Source organism: Lolium perenne, chromosome 4 (genome assembly GCF_019359855.2).
Source record: "Lolium perenne isolate Kyuss_39 chromosome 4, Kyuss_2.0, whole genome shotgun sequence".
In the NCBI taxonomy this organism is placed as follows: domain Eukaryota; kingdom Viridiplantae; phylum Streptophyta; class Magnoliopsida; order Poales; family Poaceae; genus Lolium; species Lolium perenne.
Window position 1 is genome coordinate 366,448,061 of NC_067247.2, and position 17,069 is coordinate 366,465,129.

General features: G+C 47.8%; 2 protein-coding genes across 15 annotated transcripts; one reads left to right on the forward strand and one right to left on the reverse strand.

Annotated features, from left to right (window-relative positions):
- Positions 1–1,690: 1,690 nt before the first annotated feature.
- Positions 1,691–7,094, forward strand: LOC127296680 (uncharacterized). Of its 14 annotated transcripts, none has more exons than XM_071819474.1 (6): positions 1,691–2,818; positions 3,074–3,127; positions 3,233–3,271; positions 3,394–3,506; positions 4,059–4,287; positions 4,454–7,094. In XM_071819474.1, the coding sequence occupies exons 1-5, from the start codon at positions 2,795–2,797 to the stop codon at positions 4,126–4,128; spliced, it is 300 nt and encodes a 99-aa protein (XP_071675575.1). In that variant the 5' UTR covers positions 1,691–2,794; the 3' UTR covers positions 4,129–4,287; positions 4,454–7,094. The 14 variants fall into 14 exon arrangements, 6 of the variants coding, with proteins under 6 accessions (XP_071675575.1, XP_071675578.1, XP_071675576.1 ...); XM_071819477.1 differs by having other exon boundaries at positions 1,692–2,818; positions 3,453–3,506; XM_071819478.1 differs by having other exon boundaries at positions 1,693–2,818; positions 3,453–3,506; positions 4,090–4,287.
- Positions 7,095–11,247: 4,153 nt separating this feature from the next.
- On the reverse strand, positions 11,248–12,761 carry LOC127349146 (uncharacterized). Its single transcript, XM_051374926.1, has 2 exons — positions 11,710–12,761; positions 11,248–11,623 (listed from the first exon to the last, which is right to left on the reverse strand). The coding sequence occupies exons 1-2, from the start codon at positions 12,511–12,513 to the stop codon at positions 11,555–11,557; spliced, it is 873 nt and encodes a 290-aa protein (XP_051230886.1). The 5' UTR covers positions 12,514–12,761; the 3' UTR covers positions 11,248–11,554.
- Positions 12,762–17,069: the final 4,308 nt, after the last annotated feature.

The following is a 17,069-nucleotide window of genomic DNA, read 5'->3' on the forward strand; positions in this document are numbered from 1 at the left end:
GCGACAATGTTTGGAATAAGGCAAGCAACCCTTTAAACCAAACCGAGGCGAAGATCTGGGTCGAAAGAGGCCATCGCGGAGCTTGCAGTCAAGAATGGATCTGACGATTGCGGGCGAACCGGGAAGCGGGAGAGGGTGCGTTCGACGCGAGAGAACATGGGGAGCCTGCTGAGGGTGTTCATGGTGCCGGGGACGCACCGGAGCTTCGCCGGCGGCGGCATCAGGAACGCGATAGAGAGGTCGGAGAGGGCGGGGGAGAACGCACGGCGACGGAAAGTTCGTCGGAGTGCGGCCACCGTGGCGAAGAATCGGCGATGTTGGGGACGATACAGGGCACCCCGGCTCAATTCCTTGCACCGGGAGATGCGGGAAGGTGAGGCGCATCGATTGGTGGTGGCGGCACGGCTGGGGGCGGCCGGAACCAGCGAGGCGACGAGGAGGAGGAAGCGGTACTGTGGGGGTTCTCCTTCGGTTCATGGCTTGGAGAGGAAGAAGAAAAGGGGAGGAGAAGATAAGGAGAGGCGATGGAGTGGTTGGCGTGGTCCAGGGAAAAAGCAGCGCGAGGGGGAGGGTTCACGCGAGGGAGGTGGAGGTGGGGAGCGGCGTCGACAGCGACAGGAAGAGGCGAGCACGCTTCCTGCGTGCGTGAGGAAGAAAACGAGGAGGGGACTTGGTCTCCATCGACCGAAGGGGTACGGCCGAAAGGTGGAAGAGAGCAGGGCTAGATGCTGGTGGGTTTGGGCTGCTCGGGAAAGAAAAGAAGAGAGGGGAGATGACGGGCCAGGGAGTGAGAGGCCCAGGGACGAGGAGGTTTTAGTTTTATTTATCAAATCCTTTTCTCTTTTGTTTTATTTTAGAAAATCTGTTTTTTGCAAATTGTTTTGAACCAGCACCAATAAAAGTTGAGTTTTGAATATAGGGTAGAGATAGAGACAAAATAAGAGCCAAATGTTTTATAGCAAAATAAAATAATTTTGTGTTAGGGTTTGTTAAATGACATGAGAGGGGAGGTTTATTTTATAAACCATATGAGAAGAAAACAAAATATCTAGGCTTTATAAAATAATTTTATTTAGCGAAAACATGGATGATATGATGCATGATGCATGGTGATGCACAAAATAAAAACAACAAACAATTCTAATAGGGATGCTACCCGGGGCCGTTACATGGACAAACAAAGATTCGATGGAGAAAAACAAGGGAAAACAGATTCTACCGTGTCAACGAAAGCTCTGATACCACATGATATGCACCGACTTCGGGGAAGTTGTGCTTGATGATTTGGCCCGATCTTCACGCAGTAGGATCAAGGATACGGAGAAGATAACTAGCTGCAAGCAGCCCAAAACGAATATAAGAGATTATGACCAGGCGGGGAGGATGCCAACTGTAGCCTGCAATCCGAACAACAGCATATCCATAATCCGCGAACTAGCCCACACAGCCACACTCAAGTCGTGGAGCACGAACTAGGTGCAATCCGCAAGGGAGTCAAAAACTCTAATCCACACAACCACGCTCAAGTCGTGGAGCACAAATTAGGTGCAAATCCGCGAGGAATCACGAGAATAAGGGTAGCAAGGTCTCTCCAACTCAGGATGAGCTTTATCTTTGTTCTGAATATGAAGTGGCTAAAAGTCCCCCACAAGAGGAAGCACTAGGGTATATCTACTATCTACTATACTATTAGGGAACTAACTTCTTTTTTGTGAGATTTTTGAGCCTCTTAAAGAGTCAACTTAGGAAGCGACACGTGTGCCTCCTGGTGGTTTGATTCAGGCAGCCTATTTCTTGTGTACGTTTTGGTGCTGCATAACAGTTTCTGTAACATGCTTTGCTTCCTGGTGGGTTGTTGTGGTGCGTTTGCTGGTGTGGCCTTTGCAGAAGGGTGGGTAAAGCGGTGGTGGGTAATCAGGGCAAGTTCTAGATGGTTTTCATCTCCTCTTCCTACAGGTTCTGCGCACGGGATGTGGCAAATTCCAGGTGGTGCGGCCGGAGGGGCTTGCGGCGGCCGGCATCAAGCAGGGGATGGGGAGATGCGTGCTGCGACTTGGCGTCCAGAGGCTCTACAGGCGGCCGATGATCTATGGGGTGGGGCGGTGGAGCCGGGCAGTCGAGCCGGAGGTACGCGGCAGCAGGCGGTTCTGCTTGGGCGACGAGGTAGATGCGGCGGAGAACGGCGGCCGGAATAGGCTGCTGGCGAGGTGCAGCCGGTGTGGTCGCCGATGTCTGCGTCCAGCTGCCGCCGCCGCGGGGGCAGAGGGGAGTAGCGGCGCTGGAGGAGAGCAGCAGGGGAGGAGCGGTGCCGGTGTGGTCGCTGGCGTTTGCGTCGAGCTGCGGCCGCCGCGGGGGCAGAGGGGAGTAGCGGCGCTGGAGGAGAGCAGCAGGGGAGGAGCGGTGCTGGCGAGGTGGAGAACGGCGGTTGACATCAAGGTCGGCCGGGATACGCTGCTGCCTGCTGGTGAGGTGCAGCCGGTGTGGTCGCAGATGCCCGCGTCGAGCCGTGGCTGCCGCGGAGGCAGATGGGAGTTGTGGCGCCGGACGGGAGCAGCAGTGGAGGAGCGCCGCCGCCGACGAGGCAGCGAGCTCCGGTAGAGCATACTCTGCATCGCCGGCTGATGGAGGTGAGACGTCGCGAGGATTGAGGACTCAGAACATCGAGCGGCGGTCGTCGGGGTGGACGGCAGTGGGAACATGGAGGGTGTGGTGTGGTGGCGCTCTGCTTGGTCGCCCGCGCTGGACAAGGACTGTGTAGGTGGCGGAGATACCGGACCCAGAGGACGATGAAGCCATGTACGCCATCTTCAGCCCGCAGGTTAGGTTGCCGACTTGGTGTGATTGTGTTATTTGAAGTTGTTTCAGTGTTCGTATTGGTTTCAGTTTTAATTGAATTTGACCTGAACGTGATATATGTGTGTTAAATGAGATGAACTTAGTTATGACCACATGAACTGGACCTGTCAATTGATTGTTTTTAAGTATTTTTAGTGCAATTCTTGGTTGATACCATGTAATCTACAACATTCTCTCTTTGGTAGGATGAACCCATGTCGTGTTTTCTGTAATACAGGTTGGCCTCAACGACAGTGGGGATTGTAAGACACAACAACCAAGGATCCTGCAGGTGATTCCATATGGAGATTTTGTACTGATATGAAGTTTGTAACTAGATAAGGTTGTAGAATTTATTCTAAAAGTGAGTATTTCAATATCGTCCACCTCAATCTAGGCTGAGAAGATATCAGTTTTATGGTATTCTTCCTCCAAGGTAATTTTGTCACCATTACGAACCATCCATTGTCCCTATTGTGTTTGAAACACTTTATGATATTTGTGTGAGTTGTTGTAATGTCTACATATTTGCAAATGACTAGCCAATTTGATCAGCAGTTCAGACTTAGGGTGCTTATTGCATTCAAAGGATTTTTGAGGAAAGGCTATCTCTGCAGGGATGCATATAATAGCCCTAGGCGTCAGCAGCCAAATGCAGCAACACAACGAAGGTATTTTCTTCAATAATTAGCACCGCTATTTGACAAGCAGCATATTCTTTTCTCATTTTTATCCTACCCGCATTTGTTCTCATGGCCCATAGACCATGATATCAGTAGAGGCCCTCCAAGATCACAACTTCACCGTAATGGTGCCAAGTCTGTTATCTCTCTTGTGCAGGTTGTAACTGGTCCTGCACACAAATGCTTAGAGATATATCGAAAATAACTAAAAATTATTTGCGATTTTCCCATAGTAAATGAGTCGACACCAGTGTTTTTCCTTCGGACTATGGCACTAATAGCTTACATTTGGTAGGATACTTCTATTTTACCGTAGGAAATATTCGGAAACATTTAAATAAGTCATTTGAGATTCAATATATGTTCTTCTCTTCAGTTAGTTCTGGAAGAAGGAACGATAGAAGATTGTTTTCTGCGGGCTGTGCATTTTGTTTTACTTGCTAAATAGTTCCTGAATAACAGGAACCATCCTGAGTTAAAACATGAATACAAAAATAAACTATTTACCTAATTTCTATGCTACACCCTTACTTGCTACAGGTACCATAACATTTGTTTTTCCAATCTGCAGCCATATATTTCAGACTCTTTCATTCTGGTTAGAAAATAATAATGTATTGAGGGATTTAGAATATTGATCAAGTAGTACCATGTTGAGAAGATAAATGGATGGATGGCATTGATCCTTGGTTGGATGAGATGACTCGACTGCCTGCATGTAGCTTTGAGAATGGAAGTTCAGGTGTGTTCACAGACGAGAAGTTAACAGGTATGAATTGCTAAATCACTATAACATTTGGGTTTTACACTTCTACGTATGACCTACCTTTTGGAAGAGTTCGCATTGATAGTTAAAGCTTATTGTCTCCATCACTACTTAAATCGTACATAGTTTAAAAAAAGTCTTGAATATACTTGACTAATTGGATCTTCAGTATGACAGGAAGAAGCACCGAACATCTTTGCAATGACTAGAAAAAACATGGATGTTGAGTGTGTAGAATGGGTTTACAAAGCTGCTGTCTATTTGCTGAGATTTTGGAAGTAAATGATTCCTCGATGAACGCTGAGAATAGGATGGAAGATAAGAATCTGCACATAATTTTCGCAACCCTGTGGCTTTGATTGTTTGCCCTTCTTGGATCCAGGCGGCTCTGGAGTTCGGACTCTCAATATCACGGTCCACTTTACTACATCGTATCTGATCAAGCTTCTCAGGTAGTGCCACCTTCTTCCTTTTCCATCTTTTTTTATCGCTTTTTAATATTTCCCGTTTCCATCTTTTTTCCCCATGTGAAGAACCATCTTGCGCTGATGCTGCTGGGCAACCTGACCAGTCAGATGCACCACTGCCTCCTTCATCGTCTCCCTTTCTCAGTTTCCCATGCCATTGCTGTGGTCAACAAAGATCCCCTATGTTTAACTTTTCTCTCTTATTTGATTTGGTGATTCGTTAACTGAAGTTTCATCTTCTCTTCTTAACCTTTAACATGCTTTAAGAGACACGCTGTAACAATTTCGAGCATCTTGTGTATCAAAATTGTGGTGACAACATATAATGACTACCTACTAATTAATATTGACCTATTTGAGCACAACCTTCTGCACATTGTTTTTTCTTATCATGTCACGGATTATTTTTGAAAGAACATGGCTGAGAGATACATTTTTTGCAGGTTAAGAAAAATGCAGATTGGAGGTTGACACCACTTGCTCATAAAATTATCAAATTCAGTGACTTGAAACCTCTTTGATTTCCTTCGAATTGCAGTTTTTTTTCATTCACACCATTCCCTGTTAAACACTGTCATCAACTACTTAATCTGTAAGTAATAAAGAAATATTTCTCTCTTTTTTGGTCAAAAAGAGATACTCAGTATACGATTGTCTGTTTTGATTAGCTACATAAAGGACTACTGTTTGACAATCAGTACGGGGTAAAAATATTTTCCGTCTTTCCGGGTGAAACAAAATTGAAATCCATTTAGTAGTACTTTTTTGGTGCCATGCAACCTTGCCATAGTGTAGGGTTCTCGCAGCATCGCATTACAAAGGAAGGTAAAATTGAACTCACTAACTAAAAGTACCTTTGATATCATCGCTACCTTAGTTTGCTGCATGATCCTAAAAATATAACTTATTGTGGTTAGGTACTTTTAACATATTGTGGTTACATTCCACTGGCCAATAATGTCTCCTTGGGCAGTAACGGAGCCAGGGTCCAAGCAATGGGTGTACAGAGTTCCTAAAATCTTATTTTTACTCATTTTTCTTACTTATTTAGTGTATATTTTTAGTTATTAAAGCCTTTTGCAAAAATTATTGGGTGTACATTTGTACACCCATATCCCCACGTAGCTCTGCCCAAGTCCTTGGGGCAGGCTTACATAACAATTGAATCAGCCAACTGGTGAATTTGTATTAGCATATTTACTATCTAAGCTGTTCACCACAATATTACTATAAAGCTAATGAGTTGTAGTTTGCATTTTGAGCCTGCGAGGGGTTATAGCATGTTGGTCCTCTTGAGAAGCCTCGAGATATGCATAGAAATTCTCATATATTACATTCTATTCCAAATAAAGATTCCATAAAAAATTTAACCTCTGAAACTGGTTCATTTTATTAATATAGTTTGTAAGGAAACTTAATGTTATTTCTCATACATGATAGATTATTTATTTTAGTTCCATTCATCCCTCGAAATATGTTGATCAAGGAACAAGATGTATAAATGATCCATTTGTGTATACATGCATCGCCATTCCATATGCTATTGCAGAGTTCCTGAGGCATATGGTGTACCAGGGGCAGCACCATCTCAGTATTGTCATTGTAGAGAAGGCACAATCTCTCTTTTTTTTTGAGAAAAGGAGAAGGCACAATCTCCATGGAATAATAAGGAGGTATAGAGATGACAGTGCACTTACTATGCCAGTGTTGTTTGCCAATGATGCTATCCGAAAGTTCTACACCCTAAACCCGATTCATATACATGGCAGATCTGGAGCATGTTTTAATATATTGAATCAAACATTCATGTCCGGATTCAAGTTAACCTGCTAAATGACAAAGCATGGATTATCCTGTTTTTTCATTATATGAGATGATATCTATCTGAATGGAAGATTGGATTCATGAGTGGGAGTTATAGCTTATTTAGTGGACACCTGAATATGGTTCAGTGGGGTGTGTGTTCAGTGAAATGGTTCAGCTACAAATAAGTGGTTTCCCATGTAAGCTAAGTTCAGCGCATGTGATTCAGTACATACTTAGACCTTTTAGATCAGTTAAATCACATGAAGGTTTCCAGCTGCCCGTTCCTTCATATATCAACATAACATAGTTCAAGTTGTTGGGCACTTTGGTTAGTCATTGCATTGAAGTTCTTACCCATGTACTGGGTTGCTGAACGCTTTGTTTGCCCGTTGTACTGATAGGTTCTTATCTGCCATGTACTAGCTGGATTTTACGCTTTGTTTGAGGAAAATATTTTGCTGGACCCAGACACATTGTAAAATATTATCCACCTACTTGTATCTATGTATAATTATGACAAGTGCCTTGCTTAGTTCACTCAGCATGTCTACTTGGCGTAGTCAGACTACTGTCATTTTAAGTGCCTGTGTAATCATGACAAATGCCCCCTTCAGCTTACTCATCATACTAATAGATTTGATCAATATTGCTTCAGCACTGTCTACAACTCATGGCACACTCTTAAGTCTTAGATCCAGTATATAAAAGGGCATCACTCAACCTGACATACTGGCAAAATGTTTTTGTTTATATAAATACAGAACAATATCAATAACCCCGCCTTACAAATATGACAAAGGAAAACCGGGCATACAATGCACTCTGCCTTCGACAACACCGCGGAGCTCCAAATCCCTTGCGGAGATGACACAGAACTCAATCGAGCTCTCAGCCTTCCACGCTGCTCTCAATACCTTCAGGCGCCAAATCCAAATTTGCTGCTCTCAATACTTTCAAGCGGTGAAGCCAAATTTGCTCCAGTTACTCCTCGCACCAACAGAGGAACTCATCACCACCATCTCCTTCAACGATTAGGACAACAAGGCCAGTCACTCACATCTCTGAAAAAGGAAGACCAGCACCACCCCTAAGCATGTACGATCAATTGACCATTAGGTAATCCACCGCTTTTGTAAGACGCCTTACTTTTTGATAGCCACATATTACAATCATCAGTAAACATTTTACCATCGCCAAAAAATTACCATCAACCAGCCACCGTATGGAGCGGCGTGCCGCCGCGCCGATGATTGCTAGTTTATACTAAGGGACAACCCCCTGGTTAGGTATGGAAAGAGGTGAGGTAAATAACCAGCTTGAGGGTGAAAAATATCCTGAAAGGATAGGCAACTTGAGGGGTTATTGCGAGGCTTCTCGGGAATTCGCGAAACTTTAACAGCTAGGACACCTTCCACCAAAATAGCAATAACTTTGGCTCCAGAACTCGAAATGATGTGAGACTTTTTTTGTTGGAAAGATAATTTGATGGAGATTATTTTGGTATAGCCCACTGGCCCTGTCTCTCCAGTATATGGAGTTGCCATGCCAACAGTTTAGAGGCAAAACTGGTGGCAGCTGATTTCTTTGAGACTTGTGTTGATGTCTTGAAACTTGTTGGTGACTTTGTTCTTCATTATTGTGGACAACCTTCAACCTTGTTCCTGAATAAAGACAATGACAAAGTGGATGAAAGCATGTAGGTATTACAAGATAAACTTAGGTTAGCGTTCATCTGAACGTTTATTTGTTTTGCTTGACTTCTTGTGATAGGTTCATTGATGTTTTGTGCGTTGTTGATGGCTGGGATGTCCTCATCACTCCATATCACGAAGCGGCTGCCCAATAGCGGACAGAGTGTCGGCCAACGTCTTGATCGTGTGGAAGTAGGCGTGCGCGGAGGAGTCGAGCTTCTTGCACTCGAGGAGTTGCTGACGAAGCGCCGACGCGCGGGCCGAGGAGTGGGCCGAGAAGTTGTCCGCCATCGTCCCCCAGACGTCGAAAGACGTGGCGGCGAACACCACCAGGCCGGCGACGCCTTCCGTCAGGGAGGACTGGAGCGCCGATAGGATAGCCTGGTTCTGTGCGGCCCAGGCACGGTACGCCGGGTTCTCGGCCGAGACCCGAGCGCCGGTGGCGGTGACAGCGGAGACGACGCGGGTGGGGGGGGGCACGGGTGGCTCCCATCAATGAAGCCTTCAAGATGGCGGCTGCGAAGGAGCGGCAGAATTTGCGCCCGCCAATACAGGTAATTGTCATGTGTGAGACGCACCGTGATGAGGTGCGTAATATAAGGGCCGTTGCTCGGGCCATCAATAGCGAAGGGTCCAACAGGGACAACGACGTCAGCCGTGGTGGTGACAACGGGTGAAACCGCAACGTCGGGCGCGGCCGAATAGGTGTCGAGCGAGGCCGGGGGCGCCGATGGTAGCGGGGCCAGTGGCGGCACCGCACTGAGCGGCACGATCGGCACCGGCGCGTAGAGCAGCGGCGTAGGGAAGAACCCGAGGCGAACTGCGGCGAGCCGAGGTAGAGGGCACGACGAGGAGGACGCAGCCATCTGGCTCATGTTGCTGCTGGCGGCGAGGATGGCCGCGAGCTGAGGAGGAATGAAGGGTGGCGCCGCCGGAGAGGCTGCGGACGCGGGCAGAGCAGCGGAAGAGGCCGAGGAAGCACCAGAGGAGCTCATAGTGGCGAAGATCTTGGCGGCGGCGCGGCAACCGAGAGGGGCGGCGGCGTCTAGGGTTTTGTTACGTGACCTAGTCTGATACCATGTTAAGCAGTGTTTTGGTGGAAACTGGCTCAACGCATCTAGTGTGTGGCCTATCACTTTATATATGGGTACCAAGAGGTACAATACAGATGCAAATTTTTTTTTTTCGATAAGGAGCATAGCCCCAGCCTCTGCATCAATAGATGCACACGGCTTGTTTTATTAAAAAGGTGTATCAAGTCTCAAAAGTTCCAACAAAACTTATTACATTTAAGGGAAAGCTAAGGTCGATACATAAATCAACCAGCTAAAAGTACGACAGATAGATCGGCTATGCATTTGCTAATCTATTATGATGTCGCCACCCAGTAGCCTGGAAAAAGAAGTCCTGCGCAACCGCTAGCATCCGGTTGCATCCAATAACTATAGCCTCCCGCTGGTCCAATGGGAGAAGCAAAACCCACTGTTGAATTGAGTGAGCAGCTCGCCGGATAACCTGCAAAAAATTAGTTCCATATTGATTGTTAAAGATGAAATCATTGCTGGTTCTCCAAATAGCCCAACAAAGGGCCGAAACACCAATTCGAATTTTCTGTTTATCCTCTTTCCTCACCCCATTCAACCATCTACCAAACATATTAGTAATATTTGCTGGTGGAGGAATATTATAAGCAAGGTACATCATTCGCCAAACTATCTTCGCAAAAGGACATTCGATAAATAAATGATTAACAGTTTCGAGAGAGTCACAGAAACAACACTTTTGACAACCCTTCCACTTTCGTTTTGCTAAATTATCCTTCGTTAGAAGCACCTTATTACTAAGGAACCACATAAAAATTTTAATTTTCAAAGGAATCTTCAACTTCCATAGATATTTGCGAAGATAAACTGTATGGCCATTCATCCAATCAAGATACATAGACTTGACCGAAAAAATGCCAGAATCCGTAAGTTTCCAAATAAACTTATCCGGTTCAGATGTTAGATCAATTGTAATTAGGCGTTGGCATAGATGTAACCATTGTACCCATTTATTATCATCCAATCCTCGTCTAAAAGAAATGTTAATAGGCTCAGTAGCAAACACAGTTGATACTAACACATTCTTATGTTGAGTAATATTATACAGTGCAGGATATTGATTAGACAAAGGTGTGTCTCCCAACCACACGTCCTCCCAGAATCTAATGGATGTTCCATCCCCCACACTAAAATAACCTCTCTTGAAAAAATCCTCTTTAACATGCATAAGGCCCTTCCAAAAAGGTGAATCAGTCGGTTTCACTTCAACTTGTGATAGTGTTTTATTTTTAAGGTATTTGTTACTTAATAGCTGCTGCCACATACCCTCCTCTGAAAGAAATTTGAACAGCCATTTGCTTAATAAGCATATATTCTTTAATTCCAACACTTCAATCCCCAACCCTCCTTGATCCTTTGGTCTACACAACATATTCCATTTAGATAATCTATATTTCTTCTTGTGTTCATCAGATTGCCAGAAGAAATTCGATCTATAATAATCTAGCCTCTTTCTCACTCCAATTGGAATTTCCAGAAAAGAGAGCATAAACATAGGAAGACTTGTAAGAACCGAATTAATCAAGACTAACCTATCACCATATGACAACATTTTACTACGCCAGCAACCCAATTTGGAAGCAAACCGAGTTTCAATAGGATTCCACTCCGCATTTCGCAAAGATCTATAATGGACCGGAATCCCCAAATATCTCAAAGGTAGGGATCCAGACTCACATCCAAAAATATGCCTATACTGTTCCTCCATATCCTTTGCCTTGCCAAAAGTAAAAATTTCACAATACAGATACAAATACAGGTATACAAATATACAGTCTAATCTTCCGTTTGGATAACTCGTCAACTTAAATAAAGTAATAAAACCTGCATGCACCGATTGATTGAGAGGCTGAGGCTTTGCCTCCATTTCGAAATGAACAGGTAGAGATATTTGAGTAGCACAAATGGAGCTTAATATTGACTATAGTGAGGGAATCATATCATTGTTACAAGGCAGCTTAATGTTGCGATAATTAAGGTCCACCGGGAGCAAGATTAAACGCAAAACAATACTATGATGGAAAGGGCGGGACGCGTGAAGGTACAATCCAGACGAGATAGAAGCTCGGCACAATAATAAATTAGACACACTAATAAGGGACGACAACGCCCATCACCTATGTGGCCAAGGGCAAAGGGGGCATCGATAATGGCATCAGCAGCAACATGTTATCCAGCATGCTTGTCGACCAAGACGGCCATGCTATTCATGCTCTTCGCCTCCCAGCCCCAGGCCGGCCACAGAGGAAGAAGAAGCCTCACCAGAGGCGGCCTGAAGTGTGTGAAAAGGGAAAAATTAGATCGGGGTGTATATATACTAGTACAGTACAGTATAAAACATGTGCTAAGCAAACCTACCTGCGGTTGGGGCGTGAAAGACAGACGACGCCCGCTGATGCCAATAGGCCACTCCATCCTAGCCAGCATCCTCTCGCAATCCACATCCGACTGAGTAGGGGGAGGCCTGTCAATCCCTACAAGGACATCAGCCCTTACTCCCGGACTCACCGAGTCGGCAAAGAGCTCAGAAGAGACGGACAAACCGTCCTCCTCGACGGTGTACGTCGGAATAACACCGATAGGCATGGCCACATCGCCGGAGAATAAGCGGAGGAGGAGAGCCCAGGGCACGTCAAACGCGTTCTGCAGCTTCACCATCACGCCGACCGTAAAGTAGTCAAATCCGGAGAGGCAAGCCATGTTGATGCAGCAGACTTTGACGGCCGAGCCAAAGGTGGTGCGGATGCCGACGTCGGTCCAGTGCTCGAGGGGGAAGCCGCCACCTGATAGCTTGGCGAAGCAGCCAAAGCGCATCTCCCGGTGCTCCGGTCCCGGCCCAGCCCCCTTGAGGAAGCGCTCAAAGGAGATGATAAAGAAGAGGAGCGAGGCCGCACCCGCCCTGTCCTCCTCCGACGGGACGGTCTCCAGGAGCGTGCAAGGAGTGAGGTCCTTCGGAAGTGCGAAGAATGCAATTGTACCAGGACCGGCCTCTATCGCGTTGGCCACCACGGCCGGGATGCCGTGGTTGGTCCCCGTAAAATGGCCGATGCCGCAGCACGCCACTCTTACCGCAGCCGCAGCGCCCGGCCCCGACAGGTTCACTGTTGCAGCTAACAGCTTGGGGTTGCATTTCACCACCACCATCGTCGCAACCACGGCCATCCTCTTCGATCCGATCGACCGAGACTTCAAGTCAACCTGTAGAAGAGTAGCGATGGCTGCGAGCTGCTGGATATATAGCGCGCTCTTATGTTTCACATACGCTCACTTGCGGTGATCTGGTGGGGAAGAGTGAGTAAAGGCGACATATTTATACAGGGGAGAGTCAGGTATCCGCTGCAGCTAGAGAAATTAAGCGCGCGTTTGGTTGTCTGTGAGCCCTTGGCTCAGGCTTGCAATTTTTGGCTCGTTTGATTGCCTGGTCCGCGTCCGCCTCACATTCTTACATGGACGGATTTTAAAGCACCCACAGGACAGGCTTTCGAGGAACGTCCGAAATGGCAGTTTCTCCAGGACCAGGCCCTGGCGATGCAAACCCCTATCTCCACTGATGCAAACTTTAGCCCCACGAAGGAAAAGGTGAAACGTCCACAGAACGTGTGTTTCTAGGAGCTTCTTTAATCTCTCTTCTTAATCCTCTCCATGGCTCCCTGGGAAGAGCTCCTCGACGATGGCCACGGCCTCCGCGACGGCCATGCCACGACCACAACGAGGAGCTCCACCATGGGCGTGCGTCAACGAGAGCTAGCAGCAGTCGCCCAAGCACCCCGCCTGGCGCCTCGCCATGGCAAGCACGGCCGCTCGCGCGTCCACCCTGCCCAGCGCCACCTCTCCTCGCGCTGCGCCCGACCGCTCCCACCCAGCCCAGCCCCCGGCCGCACCGGCCACCCCCCTCGCCGGCCTGGCCTGGCCGTGCTTGTGTTGCGTCAAAACCCACCGGCGGGCAGCGACGGGTAACACAGTAGAGCCGGGAACAACTTAGGGCTGCGGCTGGCCCTGGTCCCTCCGAACGACGGCCCGCAAAGCCTCTGGTACACACGTCCGATGCTGATGCAAGGGCGTGCCACCTGACCTATACCTGGTCAGGAAGGTGATGGAGATGCCTCGCTTAGTTTCCTGCATGGCATACACGTAAACATTAAATACGAGCCTCGATCGGCTCTCAGGTTATCCTGTGAATCGGCTCAAGGAGCCGATCCACCCATGATTCGTACGAGGTGCACGAATATATGGTGGTCCTGCTTGATCAAGATAAAGCTAAAACGATCTACGACGATTTAGGGTTTTCACCGCATAATCGGATCATCCTACTCACGATTGGGCCTCGCGGCCACGCACGGTGATCGTAAGCCGATCCTAGACAAGGCCTAAAAACCAACACGAGGTTGATCCCCGGAACATCCTGTCTAGGACTAGCAAACGACACCCTACGTGCCACTGGATCCTCCAACCCTTTGTAAGGCCTAACTATTGCAGATATTAAACTAATCCTTGAAGAACAAGGAGCAACCGTAACGGATCGGATCTACTAAATAATGATCAAGCGGGGTGCCGCCCCTACACCTAAGATAGGTGTAAGGGCGGCTAGACATGCAAGGGTTGCACTACGACAGCATATGATACGAAGAACAATGCTAACCCTAACACATCTATGATAACTACGTTGCTCGCCATCAAAAAGGCTTCAGTACGAGCAACGCATGAACAACATAAAGCTTATACTGCCTAGATCGCAAGATGCGATCTAGGCAGCATGATGCTTACCGGTAGAAACCCTCGAGACGAAGGAGTTGGCGATGCGCCGAGATTGATTTGTGGTTGAACGTTGGTTGTTGTTTATTCCATAAACCCTAGATACATATTTATAGTCCAGGGGACTTTCTAACGTGGGAATAATCCCCACCGTGTACGAGACAAACTTTACCTAAACGACACGTATCCTACTATGTTACAGATACACGGGCCAACTAGCCCAAACTTTGCATGTAAGGCCGATTCACGTAATTCTTCTAGGTATATTCTTTAAATCCATCTTGATCGCGACCCATCTCTGACTCGGTCAAATCCTGGTGATAACACATGCCCCCCTGGTTTTGGAATTGATAATTCCAAAATCACTCTGCTTTCCCTTCGTCGGGTCATGTCGTGGCAGAACCGTCGCAGTATCCTTCATCATGATGCCTTGCCTTCTCAACTTCTCCGCGTGACCTGGCAGTTTTTTTTTTCTTTTAGGCACCACTTCCTCGGAAACTGCTGTGGCATTGAATTTCCACTATATCCCCTTTTATTTAACCGCTCCGCACAGTTTACCTCCGCATTCCCTCCGCATTAGCACTCCCAAAAGCCCTCCTGCGCCACCATGTCTTCTTCCTCCTCCGTCTCATCGGATCTTTCCACCCAGTCCTCTTCCTCTCGCGAGCCGACGCCGGATCCGAACCCGGCGGAAGTCCACGCGGCCAACACCCGCCGCGCCATTGAGGCCGGGGAGGAGTCTAGCCATGACTTCTCCATCTGGTCAGAGGACGACAAGTCCCTGACCGACGGGGAGAGCGACCTCCGTTTCCTCGCCGATGGGGAAACGGAGGAGGAGAGCGATGATGATCGCTTCTCCTGCGACGACTTCACCTCCCCTGAGGAGGAGGAGGAGGAGACGGAGGAGGAGGATGAGGAGGACGACACCCCCTCCGATGAGCCGCCGGCCAAGCGGTTCTGCCCCTGGCCGGGGAACCTCAGCGACTTCGACAGCGACGACGACGACGCTGACGAGGAGGATGAGGACAACGAAGGCCCGGTCGGCGGCCACTGGAGCAGCGACGACGAGCCCGCCGGGAGTAGCGCCGACAGCGGCGACGATGGCGATGACGAGGGCAGTGACGGCCCGTAGATAGGACTTCTAGCATAGGACTAGTAGTAGTAGATGGGGCAATGTACCCCCTAGTATTTCCTTTTGAGAGCAATCAGCTCTTTATGTAAGAAATCCTGCTTATCAATGAAGAACTTCTCCTAATTTGATTTTGCCGATTTCCTTTGAGCTTAAATTAGCCGATTCCCCTTTATACTGACCTTGCCGATTTGTCCTCTTAGCCAATGCTTCATGAGCCGATAGCAACGCATCGGTCCTTTTAAAATTCACCCTTCTATTCTTCAACTGATGATTTTGAGATCTGGTGGATAATGTAGAGTCTTCAGGAAAGCCTTTGAATTCTTCCAACCAAACCTAATGGTCTTCTTCAAACACTCATCATTTTGTGAAGAAGGTTGCGACGAAAGATCAGCCGATGGTACCCCAATCGGCTCCTAAACAGAGCATTTACCAGGCCTGCTGCCCCCCGAGCCTTACTCGAGGCGAGAATGTCAGTGAGGATGCACCAAAGCCGATCACCTTTCTTCCTTCGAAAGCCGATATACCTCTTGTGTCAACACTGCTGAACTAGCACCAAGGGCTGAAAATCCTCGACAAGAAAGTTCAGGAACCCGAATCGGCTCAAGGCAGCTGAAGAAGCTCTCATTGTTTGCCCCTTCGAGGAAGTAGAAGGCCCCACCTCAGTGAAGCTCTCATTGTTTGAACACGCAGCCAGTAGATCCTGCGTAGTATTATACTAGAGTCGATGACTGTGCATCGGCTTTGTGTCATAAAAAAATTTCTACTGGCCGATTTTTTCTATCGGCCCCCAATGTTTCACTACACACAGATTCATCTGCACCTGTTCATCTGATTAGATGCCCCCCGAGCCGAATCTGCCAGGTGACTGCAGATATCGGCTTTGTGGTTAGCCAAGGCACTGTATTTGCACGTCGGCTCCGCTAGGATTCGTGTTGACTCTCATCCGCCGACGTGACCGCTGCCCAATAGATCAATGTTGAACGTAAGCAGAACCTGTGGTGAAGATAATTTTGGCCGATTGCTGAAAATCGGCCTCCATATTGATCGAAACGCTCAATGAAGGTCTTGTAATTTTCCTTCATAGATTTTTTGGGGCCGATCACAAGGATCAGCCTCGCCACGTTTGCCATCAGTTTGTCCTAGTTACATGGTCAGGCCAGTGGATAAAACCAGCCTAACCCTGCCCTTTGTCACGTCGATGCGCTCGCAGTCGTCCAAATTGATACCTGAGAGGGGCTCTTGGCCTGCTGCTTCCCACGCGTTCATGCCAGCCGTTGAAATTTCGGCTGAGTCATCGGCCTGGACGACCTCTACCTCATCTCCATCCCACTGTATTATGCATTGGTGCATCGTGGAGGGAATGCAACAGTTGGCGTGGATCCAATCTCTTCCTAGCAGAACAGCATAGGTGCTCTTGCTATCGACGACGAAGAACGTCGTAGGGATAGTTTTCCTTCCTACGGTCAGATCCACGTTCAGAACACCTTGTGCGTCAGACGCTTGGCCGTTGAAATCGCTCAATGTCACGTTGGTCTTGATTAGATCCGAGCTAGAGCGTCCCAACCGACGTAGCATAGAGTAGGGCATAATGTTGACTGCCGCTCCGGTGTCCACCAGCATCTTATTGACAGGCCTCCCATCGATATAACCTCGCAAGTACAAGGCCTTCAGATGTCTGTAACTTCTTTCTCGTGGCTTCTCAAAGATAACCGGCCGTGGGCCGCAGTCAAGTTGTGCCACAGGTGCCTCGTCTAATCCTGGAGCACTGAACTCCGAAGGAAGGATGAACACCATGTTTGTGCCAGCCGATGTTTCATCATCGGCTTTCCTCTGC

Coding starts and splice junctions, on each gene's coding strand:
- LOC127296680 (XM_071819474.1), top strand. CDS start 2,795: ATGTACGCCATCTTCAGCCCGCAG. Junction 3,128..3,232: donor AACAACCAAGGATCCTGCAG/GTGATTCCATAT, acceptor ACCTCAATCTAG/GCTGAGAAGATATCAGTTTT. Junction 3,272..3,393: donor TATGGTATTCTTCCTCCAAG/GTAATTTTGTCA, acceptor TTTGATCAGCAG/TTCAGACTTAGGGTGCTTAT.
- LOC127349146 (XM_051374926.1), bottom strand. CDS start 12,513: ATGGCCGTGGTTGCGACGATGGTGGTGGTGAAATGCAACCCCAAGCTG. Junction 11,624..11,709: donor CTTTCACGCCCCAACCGCAG/GTAGGTTTGCTT, acceptor CACACACTTCAG/GCCGCCTCTGGTGAGGCTTC.